We start from the raw sequence: 16,255 nt of genomic DNA on the forward strand, positions 1-16,255 counted from the left end.
ATGGACCAATCCAATGAACGTCCATGGTCGCCAACACCCTCTTAGTGCAGGGTACCTGAAGGAGGAGGAGTAGACAAAGCTTCATGTTGTGAGCTTGGATTTGTAATATCGGCCCTATTGTACAGACAGCAATTTTAACTCTAAGATTGCTGCCAATCAGAACTGGCAACCATAGTGTCTGATCCCATGAAGCAGCTTCTGTCATCTATGGCAGGCCAGAGAAAGGAGGAAATGCAACATTTCTGTGTGGCTCATAGATATTGAAGTTGGGGGGCTTTCTTCTAGAAAGTAAAGGCTGGATTTGAAAGCGGATCTATCCATGTCAATTAGCATCATGTTTGAATCTCTCAAAAAGCAACGGCAATGAACAACTTGTCACTTGTATTTATAACTGCACTTTCAACATAGAAAACAGCCCAAGCCACTTCACAGCGGGGCAATCAAACTAAAGATATTAGGACAGGTGACCAAAAACTTAGTCAAAAAGGTAAGTTTAAGGAGGAGCTTGATGTGGAGGGGAAGAGGAATTTTGGTGATGTTGAAGTTGGCAGTAACTGTGTATAATAATACTGCACAAAAAAAAAGGCATTTAGGAAATTGTGGTCCAATTAATTTACCTCAGTTGTGGATAAGCTACCATAAGGTCCATAGTATCGGATAAAAATAGTGAACATTTTGAAATTCGGCATGGATTTGAAGTGTGCAGATTGTGCTTGATTAATTGATTGACCTCTTTGGGAAGTCACAGTGCATACAGGACAGGCAGATGACAGGACTGGAGATTGTAGTGGGTCAAATCACAGCACCTATTTCTGGTGGTGTGCTACATCAGCCCATTTAACATCCTTTCTCCTTTAAAACTGCACTCAATAGAACAGCTTTCTAAAAGGATTTTGAAAACTTGTTACAAGACTTTGTTTTGTTGACTGAATTGGTGGCTGGGATAATTAAACTGCACAGCTTACTTTAGAGGTGATAAATTGCAGGGTTGAAGATCTAATCTGCGTGCTTCCCCTTCTCCCCTCAATCTGAATGCTTCAGCAGTTATCTAGCTGAGGAGCTCTTCTTTGCACCTGATGACATGTGAATAGCACTGGCAGAAAATAAACTATGACAAATCAATCACTGCAGTAACTTTCAGATGTGCAACATGGCAGGCTTTTTACTCTGTAAACATTTAACATCCATACTTTACCTCACTAATGTAGAATGAGCCTGGGGCTCCAACGGTGTTTATTCAGCATGTCCAACCTTCTCAGCAGAAACGTCAACTCTTTTCTTTTCCGCCGATACTGCCAGACCTGCTGAGTTTTTCCAGGTAATTCTGCTTATGCTTTTCAGCAGATTGGTCAACAACATCAACTTGTATTTATACGGCATCTTAAAGGTAATAAAATGTTCCAAGGTGCTTCATAACAGAGTGTTATAAAGCAAGGTTTGACAGCAACGCATGGAAGATGATATTAGGACAGATGGCCAGAGCTTGGCCTAAAAGGTAGGTTTACCGAATGTTCTAAAGAAGGATAGAGTGGCTGAGAAGATTAGGGAGGGAATTCCAATGCTCAGGGCCTGGGCAACTAATGGCACGGCAGTGATAGAGCATCCAAAATTATGGTTGCTCAAGAGGCCAGAATTAGATGAGTACCGATATCTCAAAGGGTTGTGGGGCTGGAGGAGCTTACAGGGATAGGGAGGGCTGAGAGCAGGGAGGGATTTGAAAACAAAGCTGCAAATTTTAAAATTGAGGCGTTGCTTGTCTGGAAGCCAATGTAAATCAGCGAGCACAGAGTGGTGGGTAAAAAGGACTTGGCCTGAGTAAGGATGCAGGCAACAAGAGCTTTGGATGGCATCAAATTTACAGAGGTATATGGGAGACCTTCCATCACTTTGCTGATGATTGAGAGGAGGTTCATGGGTGGTAATTGGTCAGGTTGGATTTGTCCTGCCTTTAGGAGTGCGTTAGAATAGTCACATCTAGAGGTAACAAAGACTAAATGAAGGTTTCAGCAGCAGATGAGCTGGGGCAGGGGGTGGAGTTGGGCAATGGTATGAATTTGAAAGAGGTGACCTTAGTGATGACGAAAAATACCACTACACTTACATTTTTGTCATGAATGCAATACAGCTTACAATTTCCTCCTCATTCACACCCAGGTACATCCACAATCTGGACACAAATTAATCACCCTTGTGAAAAGACTGTGGATTCTTTGGGCATAAGTGAGTTACAAGTAAATGTCCTTGATCTTTTATGTCTGTCCATCTAATCCTCCATCCTAACGAAGCTCTGAGTCTCAAATACAAGCATCCTCCAGTTGTGCTCGTTTAGGGCTGTGGGTGGGAGTGTACCTCTCAACATTGTAGGCAGCTTTTCAGATGCAACAGAAAAGATTATCAATGTTCTTGCCTTCCAATTGCAACTCTTTAAGTGATCTTTTAAAGAAAAATATCCTCCCTGAGACGTGTTCTGTATTTTGTGTTTCTTTGAATAGATTTTTATGGCAGAAGTATAATCCACATGAATAACTGAAATTATTCCCCATTGCAATTTCTTAAATGTCCTGTGCCTGAATGATGATTAAATGACCTGAAACTTAAAATTTCAAACTTTAAGGAGAAATATATGTGATATCAAGAAACGGCTGAAGGCACTGGATATTAAAAAAGCTATGGTCCCTGACAACATTCCAGCAACAGTACTGAAGACTTGTGCTCCAGAACTTGCTGCGCCCCTAGCCAAACTGTTCCAGTACAGCTACAACACTGGCATCTACCCAGCAATGTGGGAAATTGCCCAAATATGTCCTGTACACAAAAAGCAGGACAAATCCAACCCGACCAATTACCACCCACGAACCTCCTCTCAATCAGCAAAGTGATGGAAGGTCAGGGCTATCAACTGGCACTTACGCAGCAATAACCTGCTCAGTGATGGTCAGTTTAGGTTCTGCCAGGGCCATTTAGCTCCAGACATCATTCCAGCCTTGGTCCAATGAATTGAACTCCAGAGGTGAGGTGACTGCCCTTTACATCAAAGCAACATTTCACCGAGTGTGGCATCAAGAAGCCTAACCACAATCTAAAAGGCAAAGTCTTGACATTGATGATACTGGATGCATTTGGGGCTCTTTGTAAATACAAAGCACCTGTCTACAATGAGAAAAGAATCATTGACCATTCAGTATCCAGCCGATGTGTAGCGATTGCCAACAAGGCTATGAGGATGGATGTTAAGGACAATTTCCTACAGAGATAATTTAATGAATGCATGTTTCTAGAGCACTAACAGGAATTGTATATCCATTCAAGGGGATGAAATTTATCTTTTGTAAGCCAATCCATATTAAGTTGGTCTGTTATAAATAACTGGTGAAGGCCCATTAAGGAACACTGGGGCAGATTTTAGGAGTTTGACATTAAGAAATGGATCTAGATACTGGAGATAGTTCAGAGAGCAGTGACAGAGGTGATTTTATGATATAGTGCTGTCAGGCAACAGGAATTCACAAGCTTTACTTGCCATATTTTTGTGGGAACAGGTTAAAAAAAAGAAAATATAAATTAAGATGAGCCCAATCTACATTGATCAGCTCTGTGTTAGCACAGATATCTGTCTCAGAGTAGTCTCAGTGCAGCCTATCCCCGCTCATATAACATGTACTGGAGGAATTGTCAATGGATGAAGACTTTCAGTTGACACATCAGAAAGTGAGCAATTTATTCACAGATCAACACTTCACAAATTATGTTTTCTAGTTACAATCGATTTAGATCGCAAGCATTATCAGATTGGAGACAAGGAACAAATGCTCCTCAATGAGGTACTCAGCACCAGCTTGGCTCCCCTGAGCTGACACTTGTCCTACACAATGAAAGTGTCACCAGAGAATGCAAAGAGCTTGCTCTACAAGCCAGCTTCGAGTTCTCATCAAATTCATCACATTTGATTTCAGAGTACAATCCACAGTTAATGAGTGATTAAAAAAAACAGTTGTTAGCGATGTTCTGCAAGACAATATTGTCCTTAGTCCTCTATTACCATTGGCTGCAAAGGAAAATAGCAAGTAAATCGGCACTTATGCTTCTGGGACAACCTGGGTAGACCATTTCAGTCCCTTGAGTCCATTCTGTCATTCAATTAGATCATGGCTGATCTGTACATGTGCTCCAACTACATGCTTTAGTTCCAATAACCTTAACACCCTTGTCTAACAAAAATCTATCAACTTCAGCTTTGAAATATTCAATTGATCTTTTTCGGGGAGAGAATTTCAGATTCCCAATATTCTTTGTGAAAATGTGCGTCAATTCTTGAAGCATATTAACAACTCAATTAGTTCACCCCTTAATCAGTCAATAGTTACTTTTTGCTTTCTCCAGCCCTCCACATCTGTAACGTCACGTCCAACCTCCTGAATCTAGGGACCAGATTTTCTTGGAGGAAGTGGGAAGATTGAGTCTGGAAACTTTCTGACCTAACAGACCAGTCTCCTTTAGAAAGGCCCTTGCCTATCATATTTTCATTCCAGAAAGGCAGGGGCAGAATAGAGTTGGCCTGTGGCGATAATGATGGCAGGCAGATGGGAAGGCTGACAGGCTAGAATGCCTGTCTCCGTTTACTGGGACATCGGCTAACTTTATTGATGAATGTCAAGTCCTTAAACCCTCACCCCTTGCCCTCCTCAACCCCCACCCATATTACATGTCTTTCATGGCCCCTCATCACCCATGAACCTCATGCCTCCTCACATTCCCCATGGCCCTGCCAACCCCCATACCTTCTCCATGCTCCCTCATCCTCCCCTCCCCCCATATATCCTCCATAGTCACTCACCCAGTATCAACAATGGGCAGACCATAGGAACCATGTCTTTGAAATGGAAATGAAAAATACTTTGAAGAGTCTACCTAAGCTGCCATTCAAAAACACTTTATACTGAGAAAAATCACATTCAATAAAGACATTCAAAAATTTTAAATTCCCCAAGTAGTCAATCTGTTGTAAAAACAAACATCTTTTTCACTAACCACATTAAAGCAGTTAATCCTAAAATAACTTACTAAAGTTGTTAAACTGTGAACTCAGACACCCTATTGGGAAAAGTGGTTCTTGAACTTTTGAAACTCAGCCAAGCATTCATAATAACCTCAGCTACCAAAACAAACCACAGACAATGAAGCTTATTGAAATTGCAAAATATAGGTGGTTATAATTTATTCTAAGCTATGCAAGATGGTCTGTCAATCAATGCACTCCAGCAGCAGGTGGCTGCTTTTTTCTCCAAGCAAAAGCTGCAGACTGTTTTTTTTCAATTGTAAAGGGCTGCAAACATTTAAATCACTTCAGATCATTTCACTTAAGAGTTCCCAAACAGTGTTTTCTTCAGGTTTGAATGCATAATAGCACTTTTAAAAATAGGAAAGGTACTCTAATACATCTCAAGACTTACACAATGTAATGGCCAACTCACCTTTGCAGGGTAATCAATCACTGCAGTAAAAACACATTTACCTTACAATACAGCATCTAACAATTGAAAATGAAAGAACAGGTTCTTTTCTTGTACTTCAAAGCCTGCCTATGAAAGGTTTTCTGGAGCAGATAACTTTTTTTGGTTCCTTAGTTGGGACTTGGCTGCCCCGTTGTTCATGACTCCTCTGAGGTGATGTGAACTATGTGTTCTTACAGAAGGGGCCAGACTCCACAGAAATTGCAGGGGGCTGGAGGGTGGCGGTGGTGGGGGGGTGGTTGGGCTAGACTGCCTGGCGAGGGCAGGAGTCATGCAGGCTTATCCCATTCTGGCAAAAATAGCTGGAAATGGGAATAGGCATGGGAATCTCAGAATCAGCTCCTACCTGCCATTTCTGAAGGGTTCACGAGTTGGATCGACTGGGCAAAAATCCGGGCCCAGGAGTTTGTCTGAGAATCGAACCTCAATATGTGGAATAAATTCTTCCTCTGACCAAGCTTTCAGTGCATTTTCCATTTGTTAAAAATCCACATAGAAGCAATTTGGGAGATTTAAAATGAAAGTGAGCTTTGCCATTCTACACTGATTCAGTTCTTTTCACTGGAAAATTACACTGGGAAATACTATACTCAGCTGCACTGCAACATCTTCCAAAGGAGATGTTTTCTTTTCTTGTTGAGTTAGTGGCTATGAGCAAAAAGAGAATTGAGCATTGCAAAGTCTGGAGAAAATCAATAAAATAACAAATGGCAAAAAGGCTGTAGCTGACAGAACAGTCGGGGGACTGAAGCCAATGTAAAGGATTGTGATGGAAAAGACAAATAATCTGATTTACTGCAAGGTTAGAGAGGGGAATCCATAAATGAAAAAGAAAAGTAAATATTGCTATCAGTACAAATACAGTATGGCTGGCACAGGACATGCCAGCTAATGGGAGCACTAAGGAGGACTGGTGGCTGAGAGGCTTCTCCCACTGCTTTCCCCCTTTTGAGACCTAACTTTGAATCTCCCACCTATCCCGCTTGAAATGGTTTCAACTTAATGCAAAGCTTAAGCAAACGGACTGCACAAAGGTAAAAAAAAAATGGTTCCTTTATTCCACCGACATCAAAACTGTATAAACTGTCAAGGGAAAGCGTAACTCCAAGAAACAACTATTTACAGAGAATATTCCCCACCGATGTTCCAGTTTTCTGTCCTACTCGGGGTCTCGGCTCCTCAGCGCAGCATTCACCTGGCATGTTAAGGCTTGTCCTGCTGCCCAGATCCTGGCTGCAGTCCTGCTCTCCTCTCTCGCCAAGAGACTTCTCAGATTCACAGATGCTGCCAGTCAGTCTGACTAGGTCCCAATTCTCCTTCCTGGCTTTTCAGCCACCATCAGGGGCTTCAAGCTGCCCTAGGCTCCCGCCACACTGCCACTCACGAGTCCTGGCTGCTTTCTCCCTCCTCTCACAACATCTGCATCTTCCTTTGTCTCTGCCTCTGCCTCTGCCCCTGCCCCTCAGCTTGTCAAAGACAAGTGTCCCACACAGGCTGACCAGTTCCCCTGTTCAGTGCTTTCCCCCACCATCACCACCTGCTGCTGTAGGCCCCAATACAGAAAGAAAGGACTTGCATTTATACCATGCTTTGCATTACTTTCATTAAGTGCTTTACAACCAATTAAGTACGTTTTGAAGCGCTGTCATGGTTGTTAGGAGGAAAAGGGGCAGCCAAATTGTGCACAGTGAGCTCCCACAAATAGGAGTGAAAAACTCAATCTCACAAAATGACCCAACTTGGGGTCAAAGCAGGCACTCTCCCTCAAGGTAACTATGAGGATTGATAATAACAGAAACATAAAGGCTGCTAGTGCTAAGGAATAGGACAATTTGGCCTTTCAGCCCGCCCTGCCTCAACCAACCTTAGATCAGTTGCAGCATAGCCAATTGCAGAGTAAAGCCCCTTCTACCCTGTTCCACCAAATATGCCTAAGCTTCAGCCTCAGAAAGTGCTCCCACTTACGCTGTACCTTTGTGATAGTTCCTTTTCCTTTGTGATCTCTCAAGCGCAAATTCAGTGCAATAACGTTCCAACAAAGGAGTTCTCGCTTAATGGGAACATGGAACAGAGATGGAGCGAGCACACTATAGCCTGATCCCCTGCTATACTGTCCAGTCTAATGGGACTTTGGACATAGCAGCCCCACTGAATTTTCTCATTCGTGGAATAGTCAATTTAGTGCAAATGTCGGGGCAGTTTTGTATTGTGGGAATCTCCCAACAAAGAGATGCTTCTACTCCTTCAATCTGACATAGATTTGAAATCAGTTCCCAGAGCTGAAAGGTCTTTCTTCTAAGTTCCTCCAGCACAACCTTCCTTTCTATGGTCCTTTGAAGTAGTGATTTGGAACATAAATCAGAGCAACAGTAAAATACAGCAGAGAGTGCACAGAGATTTATCCTTCAAACATGATACACTTCACTTGTTATTTGAAGGTTGATTATGACTGCAGAAATGGTTGGTACTAATGGGGAAAAACTACCTTTGTGTTTAGTATGTAACAGAATCATAAATCTGTTCATAAGAAACAGGTTTATAACTTTCTTGCATGTAATACAGAAGTGAGGCCTTTCTTTTGATTCTTCAATCGGAGTTCAAAAACTCGAGGACCAATTCTCTGAATGTCCATTGCCAGTAAATTATGCATAGGCTCCTTATGTTGTCTCTTCGACGGGTACTGAGATGGCTGTTAAGTCCAATGCACAATCTGCAAGCTCTCCACATGCGATACAGGTGGTGCTTGGGTAGATGGGTTGTTTGGAGGTTTGTGTACTCTCTCCAATGTCTTGACTTCGGCTCTGCGTGTTCCCGATGAAGTCTCTCCAACTGTTCGACGCCTTCCCGAATAAGCCTTCTCCATTTTGGTAGGTCACAAATCAGGGTCTCCCATGAGTTGGTGGGAATGTTGGCCTCTTCAGGGATGCTTTGAGCACATCCCCAAAGCACTTTCACTGTCCTTCTGGGTTCCTCCTGCTGTGACCAAGTTCTGAGTAGAACAGTTGCTTAAGGAGCCTGGTATCAGGCATATGGACAATATGTCCTGCCCAGTAGAGCTGGTCTTGAATGATCTATACTTCTGACAGGATGCTCCGTGTTGTGTGCAGATTTTTGGAATTTGGCCCTGGAGTTTAATACTCATATCACCACTTTCACACACAAGCACAACAATGGTTTATGCTATTTTAGTTTTGGAAACATATGGGTGTTTAGATCTAGACTGATATTTCAGTACAGGATGGAGTGCGGCACAGTGGAATGTGCCTTCTTTCAAGTGAGACATTAAACTGAGGCCTTGTCTGCTCTCCAAACTGGACAGAAAAGATCCCATGGCACTATTTCGAAAAAGAGCATGGGAGTTCTCCCTGGTATCCTGGACAATATTTATCCCTCAATCAACATCACATTAAAAAGATTATCTTATCATTTTCAAATTGCCATTTGTGGGAGCTTGCTGTGTGCAAATTGGCTCCTGCGTTTCCCACATTACAACAGTGATGACACTTCAAAAAGTAGCTAATTGGTTGTAAAACAATTTGGAATGTCTGAGGTCAAGAAAAGCACTAAATAAATACAAGTCTTTCTTTCTTTAAGTTCTGGAATAGCCATTTAAGCCTCTCCATTCCTTGTGTAGTGTTATTCCCTTACCCATTAATGGAGAAGTTTGAGAAACTCTGAATATTTGGCCTTGCACTTTATTGTAGTGAGGAAAGCACTGCAGAAAAGGAAAGTTTAATGAATATTGGCCAGGACACCGGGGAGAATGTGCCTGCTCTTCTTTGAAATAGTGCCATTGGCTGCAGTTTAACATCTCAGCTGATAGACGGCACTTTGCCAGAGCAGCACTCTCTCAGTACCATGTTGGAGCGTCAGCTTAGAATTTGAACTGAAGATTCTAGAGAAAGATTTAAATCTACTTAGTGATGGCTCATGTCTCCTCCTTGTCCCAAGCCATTTCATGCTTGCATATAGAGCACAGTTGAAGACTTGATCTTTGAATAATTCTCTAATTCTCTCATCAGGAGAGTGAGAATAGGAGGAACTGAGCAATACTCTATGAAAATGCATTTTTGGGGTGTTGGAGCAAATCTCTGATGGGTATTAGAAAGGCCGGAAGGTAGCATTCAGCGTGAGAAGAAATGCCTTCATATAGCCCCTGCTGCTAAAGGACTTGTAGTCATTTATTAACACAAGCTGGATAGCATAACTTATTCCAACTTGAAAGGACAGTAAACAACTCAATCTAGGAACACGCTACAAAGAAAATGCAATTATTTTCAGTCTGCTCTGAAGCAGAGACTAGACAAGCTGTGGTTCTTCTTCTTGGAGCAGAGAAGGTTAAGTGGAGAAATAATTGAGGTGTTCAAAATCATGACAGGTTTTAAGAGTAAAATAAAGAGAATTTTTTTGCACTGTCAGGAAGGTCAGCAACCGCAGCACACAGATTTAAGATGATTGCAAAAGTATCAGATGGGAGATGGGAGGGGGGGTGGGGGGGAAACTTTCATGCACCACATTATTATGATCTGAAATATGTTTGCTGGAAAGGAGATTCAACAATAACTTTCAAAAGGGAATCTGAACGGGAAACATTTTCAGGGCAATGGGAAAGGGGTGTGGAATTAATTGAATCTTTCTTGTAGAGAACCAGCACAGACATGATGGACTGAATGGCCTTGTTATGTGCTCCATGATTCTGTGAATCTACTCAAAGGAGGAAGCACTTCAGTAGCTCCATGTTAAGGTAAGCTTAAATAAAACTTACCTACATTTTTTTTCCGTGGCTTCCCCATCCCTCCTGGACTTCCTTGTGGGCATGGACTAGTATCCAGGTTGGGCAACCTTAGTCAGGTCCTGACAAGTCGAGTTGCCTCAGGGCATCTGATTGATGCCTGCAGCTCAATGCACTTATAAGAAAGAGGCCCATGGACCAATTTATGATGGTGACCATCCATTCCAATGTGTCTGGGCTACAATGCCTGGTGAGATGTTGCAACTCAATGTTCCACCCATAACATCAGAACTGGAAGAGGACTAGGCCATACTACCTCTCAGGCCTGCTCTACCATTTAACATGAGCGACCTTCCATGTTGATTCCATTTCCCACTCTACCCTTGTATCCCATGATTCCATGAAGGCCCTAAAATCTACCGATCGCAGTCTTCAATATCCTCAGCAATTTAGGGCAGATAGCGATGTTGTGATAATGCCGCTGGACTAGTAATTCAGATGCCCAAGCCAATGCTCTGAGGACAAGGATTCAAATACCACCAAGGCATTTGGTGGAATTTAAATCCAATTAATAAAAAAAATCTGGACAATAAAGCTAGTCTCAGTAACGGTGACCATGAAACTATCATCAATTGTTGTAAAAACCCCTCTAGTTCACTACTGCCCTGTAGGGAAGGAAACTTGCCATCCTTATCTGGTCTAGCCAATATGTGACTCCAGACCCACAGCAATGTGGATGACTCTTAATTGCCCTCTGCAATGGTCTAGCAAGCCATTTAGCTCAAGGGCAATTACGGATGGGCAATAAATGACGGCCTTGCTAGCGATGCTCACACCCCATAAAATAATTTTTTAAAAATTGGGCGTTTTACAGTCCACCGAGGTAGATTCATGATCCTCTGAGTGAAGAAATTTCTCCTCAATCCAGGCCCACGGGGCAGACGCTTTGTCCAGAGACAATTACCCCCTAGCTCTAGATTCTCCAACTAGGGGAATCAGCTTCTCAGCATCTACCCTGCAAAGCCCTCTAAAAATTAGGAACATAGGAGCAGGAGTAAGCCATTCAGCTCATCGAGTCTGCTCCGCCATTTGGCATGATCATGGCTGATCATCCACTTCAATGCCTTTTTCCCACACTATTCCAATTTCCCTTTACATCATTGGTATTTAGAAATCTGTCAATCCCTACCTTAAACATACTCAATGTCTGAGCTTCCACAGCCCTCTGGGATAGAGAATTCCAACGATTCACAATCTTCTGAGTAAAAAAAATTCTCCTCATCTCAGTCCTAAGTGGCTTCCCCTTATTTTGAAATTGTGTCCCCTGCTTGTAGATTCCCCAACCATGGGAAACATCTTACCTGCATCTACCCTGTCTATCCCTTTAAGTATTTTGTAGGTTTCAATGAGATCACCTTTCAGTCTTCAAAACTCTAGAGAATACAGGCCTAGTTTGCCCAATCTCTCTTCATAGGACAGTCCTGCCATCCCTGGAACAAGTTTGGTGAACCTTTGTTGCACTCCCTGTGGCAATAATATCCTTCCTAAGGTTAAGGAGTCTGTCACTGCACACAGTAATCCAGGTGCAGACTAACCAAGGTTCTATACAATTGAAACAAATCTTCACTACTCCTGTACTCAAATCCTCTTGCGATAAAGGCTAGCATTACATTAGCCTTCCTAATTGCCTGTTGCACCTGCATGTTAGCTTTCCGTGACTTATGGACAAGGGCACCTAGGTCCCTTTGTACATCTACACTCTCTAATCTCTTACCATTTAGGAAATACTCTGCACATCTGTTCCTCCTACCAAAGTGGATAACCTCACATTTTTCCACATTATATTCCATCTGCCATGTTCTTGCCCACTCACTAAGTCTGTTCAAATCCTCTTGAAGCTACTTTGTATTTTCCTCACAACACACATTCCCACCTAGCTTTGTGTCATCCGCGAATTTGGAAATATTATATTTGGTCCCCACATCTAAATCATTGACATATATTGTCAACCAGGGGTCTAAGTACTGATCCTTGCGGCACCCTGCTTGTCACAGCCTGCCAATTCAAGAATGGCCCATTTATTCCTATTCTCTGTTTTCTGCCTGTTAACCAATCCTTACTCCATGCCAGTATATTATCTCCTGCCGGGGACTTCATCAAAAGTCTTTTGAAAATCTAAGTACACTACGTCCACCGACTCTCCTTTATCAATTCTGTGAGTAACATCCTCAAAAAGCTCCAACTAGTTCATCAAACATGATTTCCCATTCATAGATCCATGCTGACTATGCCCAATCAGATCATTATTATCCAAGTGTCCATTTATCACTTCCTTTATAACAAACTCCCTCATTTTCCCTACTGCTGATGTAAGGCTAACAGGTCTGTACTTCCCCGTTTTTTGTCTCCCTCCCTTCTTAAATAGTGGAGTCACATTTGCTACCCTCCAATCTGCAGGAACCATTCCAGAATGTGTTTCAATTAGATCATAGTTCATTCTTCAAATCTCCATAAATATAGGTCCATTCTACTCATTTTCTCCTAATAGGACCCTCTCATTCCAGGAATCAGTCGAGCAAACTATCATTGCACACACCTCTCCACCCCTAAGACAAATGTATCCTTCTTTCAGTAAAGAGGCCAAAGCTATACACAGTAGGGCAGGCTCTTCCGGTCGGCGAGTGGGGGCAAGGTCCACTCGCTGACGCGTAAAATGATGCAGAATGACATCGAGTGGAACTCCCGCCGTCACCCCGTGTCATTTCCATTTTCAGGTCGGCAGGGGCACAGGCAAGTCAGCTGCGCACCCGCCAACCTGTCAACGGTCTATTGAAGCCATTGAGAAACTAATTAAAGTCATCAATGGACCTGCCCGTCCAGCCTTAAGGTTGGCGGGCAGGCCAGGAGCTCTGGCGGGCTTCAGAAAAAGCAAGAAATCTCATCCACGGGTGGGATGAGGTTTCATGAGGGTATTTAAATTTGTAATAAAGGTTTCAATAAAAGTTATGGACATGTTCTCCCAACTCATGTGACAGTGTCACATGAGGGGACAAGTCTGGGAAATTTTTCTATCATTTGTATTGCAAATTTTAATTCGGATCCGATCTCCCTGAGGCAGCACTTAGCCTCAGGGAGATCAGTGTGCTATTTCGTGCGCATGCGCGAAAGAGCGCACTCCTGGCTGAGGGAATACCCACCCCTGCCTGCACAGGGTGCGCATTGCACTTCCTGGCGGACATCATGCTGGGCGGGCCTTAACTGGCCCGCCCACGTAAAACGGCGGCTGAGGCGTGCCCGCCCGCGCCTGCTCCCGCACTTCCCCCCAAACGGGGGGGGGGAAAATATTTCCCCTAGGGTTGCTTCACCAAAGTGCTTAATACAAAAGCAAAACACCATGGATGCTGGAAATCTAAAATAAGAACAGAAAATGCCGGAAATACTCAGGCTGCATCTGTGGGGATAGAAACTGAGTTAATGAGCTGGACTTTACATGCCCCCACTGGGCATGTTTTCAGCTGGGGGGACATGTAAATTAGGGTGGGTGCCAACCGTACCAATTTCCTGCCCACCCCCTGAGCTCACCCCCATAGCACACAAGATGGGCGGGTGCCCAAGCCAATTGACCCTGGTAATACGCTACCCATGACATATAACGGTTGGCATGTGCAGTTGAGCAGGAATGCGCAGGCCTTGTTCTAAAACTTTTTAGAAGGGCGGGAAGGAAGGTGCTATTACTTTCGGGAGGTATCTTGTGTGTATCGTTGGGACAGCCATCCTAAAATAGTACCCTCCCTTTCTTCCTACCCATCTGCTCGCCAAAACCCATTACCCCACCCCCATCCATAAGCTGCCCAAACCCTCTCTGCCCAATACCCCAGACTTACCTTGCTCTGGGATCCATCAGGCCTTCTTCTTGGGCCTGTTTGCAGTCCTGGTAATGCCCACTAATGTGTTCTTGGTGCTGCTGGAACTGCTGGAACTACTGGCCAATCAGATTGGCCGGCAGCTCCCAAAGGCGGGACTTCCTCCCCAGTGAGAGGCAAAAGTACCACTGGCAGGCAATTTAGCCTGCCTACAGCACTTTATAGCTGCAGGGTGGGCTTGCCTGAAGTGAGTTGGGCGGGGGGGGGCACCAGAATATGCAGCCCAATGTCTCAGGCCGGTGAGCTTCATTCTGATGAAAGGTCATCGACCTGAAACATTAATTCTGTTCTCTCTCCACAGATGTTGCCTGACCCACTGAGTATTTCCAGCATTTACTGTTTTTGTTTCCAAATAGAACCTCTCTCTCTCTTGCAAGACCCACCAGCCCCCGTTGTCCCAAAATAATAAGAGTACAATGTTTTTGAACAAAGTTTAAGCATAAAGAAATGTAACTTGACTGGCGTAACACTGACCTGCAACTGAAGTTTGTGCCTGGCCCATCCACACATGCTCCTTCATTGAGGCAACGGTTGAAGTTCAGTGCATTGTCTTCACAAACATCAAGGTCTGCTTGGCAGTTCACACCATCATATCCATCTGGACAAAGGCAGGTGTATGCGTCAACTAACTCCTGACATATTCCACCATTTAAACAAGGATTGGAACTGCATTCCTAGAAGATGATAAAACAAAATTCAAACAGAAAACAACAAAAATGCTACTTTCAAGTTTCATGTTAGACTCGAATGCTACTTCCCAATGCAAGATTCAACTTCTAACTGCACCAAAAAAAAAAGTGGAAAATCAAGGCAGAAAACTCTGGTATACAACCACCCCTCCACTTCCCCTTCCGCCAATTTTCCCTGCCTCTGTATTTGCTTAAAAATGGTTTACTCTCTAACTTCATCCAGCTCTGATGAAAGGTCATCGACCTGAAACATTAACTCTTTTTCTCACTCCACAGGTGCTGCCAGACTTGCTGAGTATTTTTAACATTTTCTGTTTATTTTCTGATTTGCAGCACCTATTGTATTTTGTTGTTGTTCAACATGAATGTACTGGGTAACAAAATCAGGTCAAATGCAATCTTGCTTGTGGAAGTGATCCAGAAAGCATTGCTGAGCCCATTCCCATGCAAAGTATTTCATATGCAGTCACTGGCACTGAACGTAGAACAATGGACTAAATGGCAAAGAGTTTTTAGTGGTAATGATGGTCAAACTGTAAGTGTTTGCCATCATTACTTCTTGAAACTGACAGCAATTTCTGGAGCTCGCACACGCACAAAACAATGTGGAGAACCAGTTGTGATTAGTGATTCTACATTTCTCCAGAGGGTGCGCTGTTGAGCTCAGTCCAGAGTTCAATCCCTATGAGTCAGTAAATTCATGAAAAAAATTTACTTTTACGTGATTAGTCTCATTGTAAAACACCCTTTAAAAAGTTATACCTTATTGAATGAGGCGTGACTAAACATTTAACAGCGTACCAATTCATAATTACTGTTAAATACCCGCACTGGCCCTAAGAAGCTAATTCCATTATTACGGAATGCCAAATTTCTCCATTATGATTTGAAATTTCCCATGTTTTTATTTTTTTAAATTTGTTTATATTGGTATTCTAGCTCCTTTCTTAATCCAATCATAATCATTTATTTTGCTGTCTGATCATTTAAATTAAAGGTGATTTACCTTCCTGATTTCTTGTCTGTGAGAATACTTCAGTGCGATTGGTGTCTGCTGACATCAATGCTACTGCTCTCCTGGAGTCTCCTTGGCTTGGTGCCAGATTTATATTGCCATTGGGGTAAAGGAAAACCATGCCACAGAGGTCACCAGACCTTTATGGGCAGCTTTCTTCAAGGTCAGGCTAATGTAATATGTTGTCCGGCCAGTACAACTGGGATTGCACATCAAAGGATTTGGTGCTTTTGGTAGTGATTTTGAAGACGCGTATTAACATCTCTCATACATGTTTACTCCAAAGAGCAACATATGCAAAGCTTACTTGATTGACATTAATATGTCACAATGCAACATGTGGGTGTTACTTAGGCTCCTGTTTAAAAGCCATTTTGCCTCCAGTG

General features: G+C 43.0%; 1 protein-coding gene across 1 annotated transcript in view; it reads right to left on the reverse strand.

Annotated features, from left to right (window-relative positions):
* LOC144681100 (uncharacterized) overlaps positions 1–16,255 on the reverse strand; it is a 194,753-nt gene that overhangs the window by 132,941 nt on the left and 45,557 nt on the right. The window contains exon 4 of the mRNA XM_078542831.1: positions 14,640–14,839. Within this exon, the coding sequence (XP_078398957.1) occupies positions 14,640–14,839 (200 nt within the window). The remainder of the gene's footprint in view (positions 1–14,639; positions 14,840–16,255) is intronic.

This window comes from Cetorhinus maximus, chromosome 5 (genome assembly GCF_964194155.1).
Source record: "Cetorhinus maximus chromosome 5, sCetMax3.hap1.1, whole genome shotgun sequence".
Classification (NCBI taxonomy): Eukaryota; Metazoa; Chordata; class Chondrichthyes; order Lamniformes; family Cetorhinidae; genus Cetorhinus; species Cetorhinus maximus.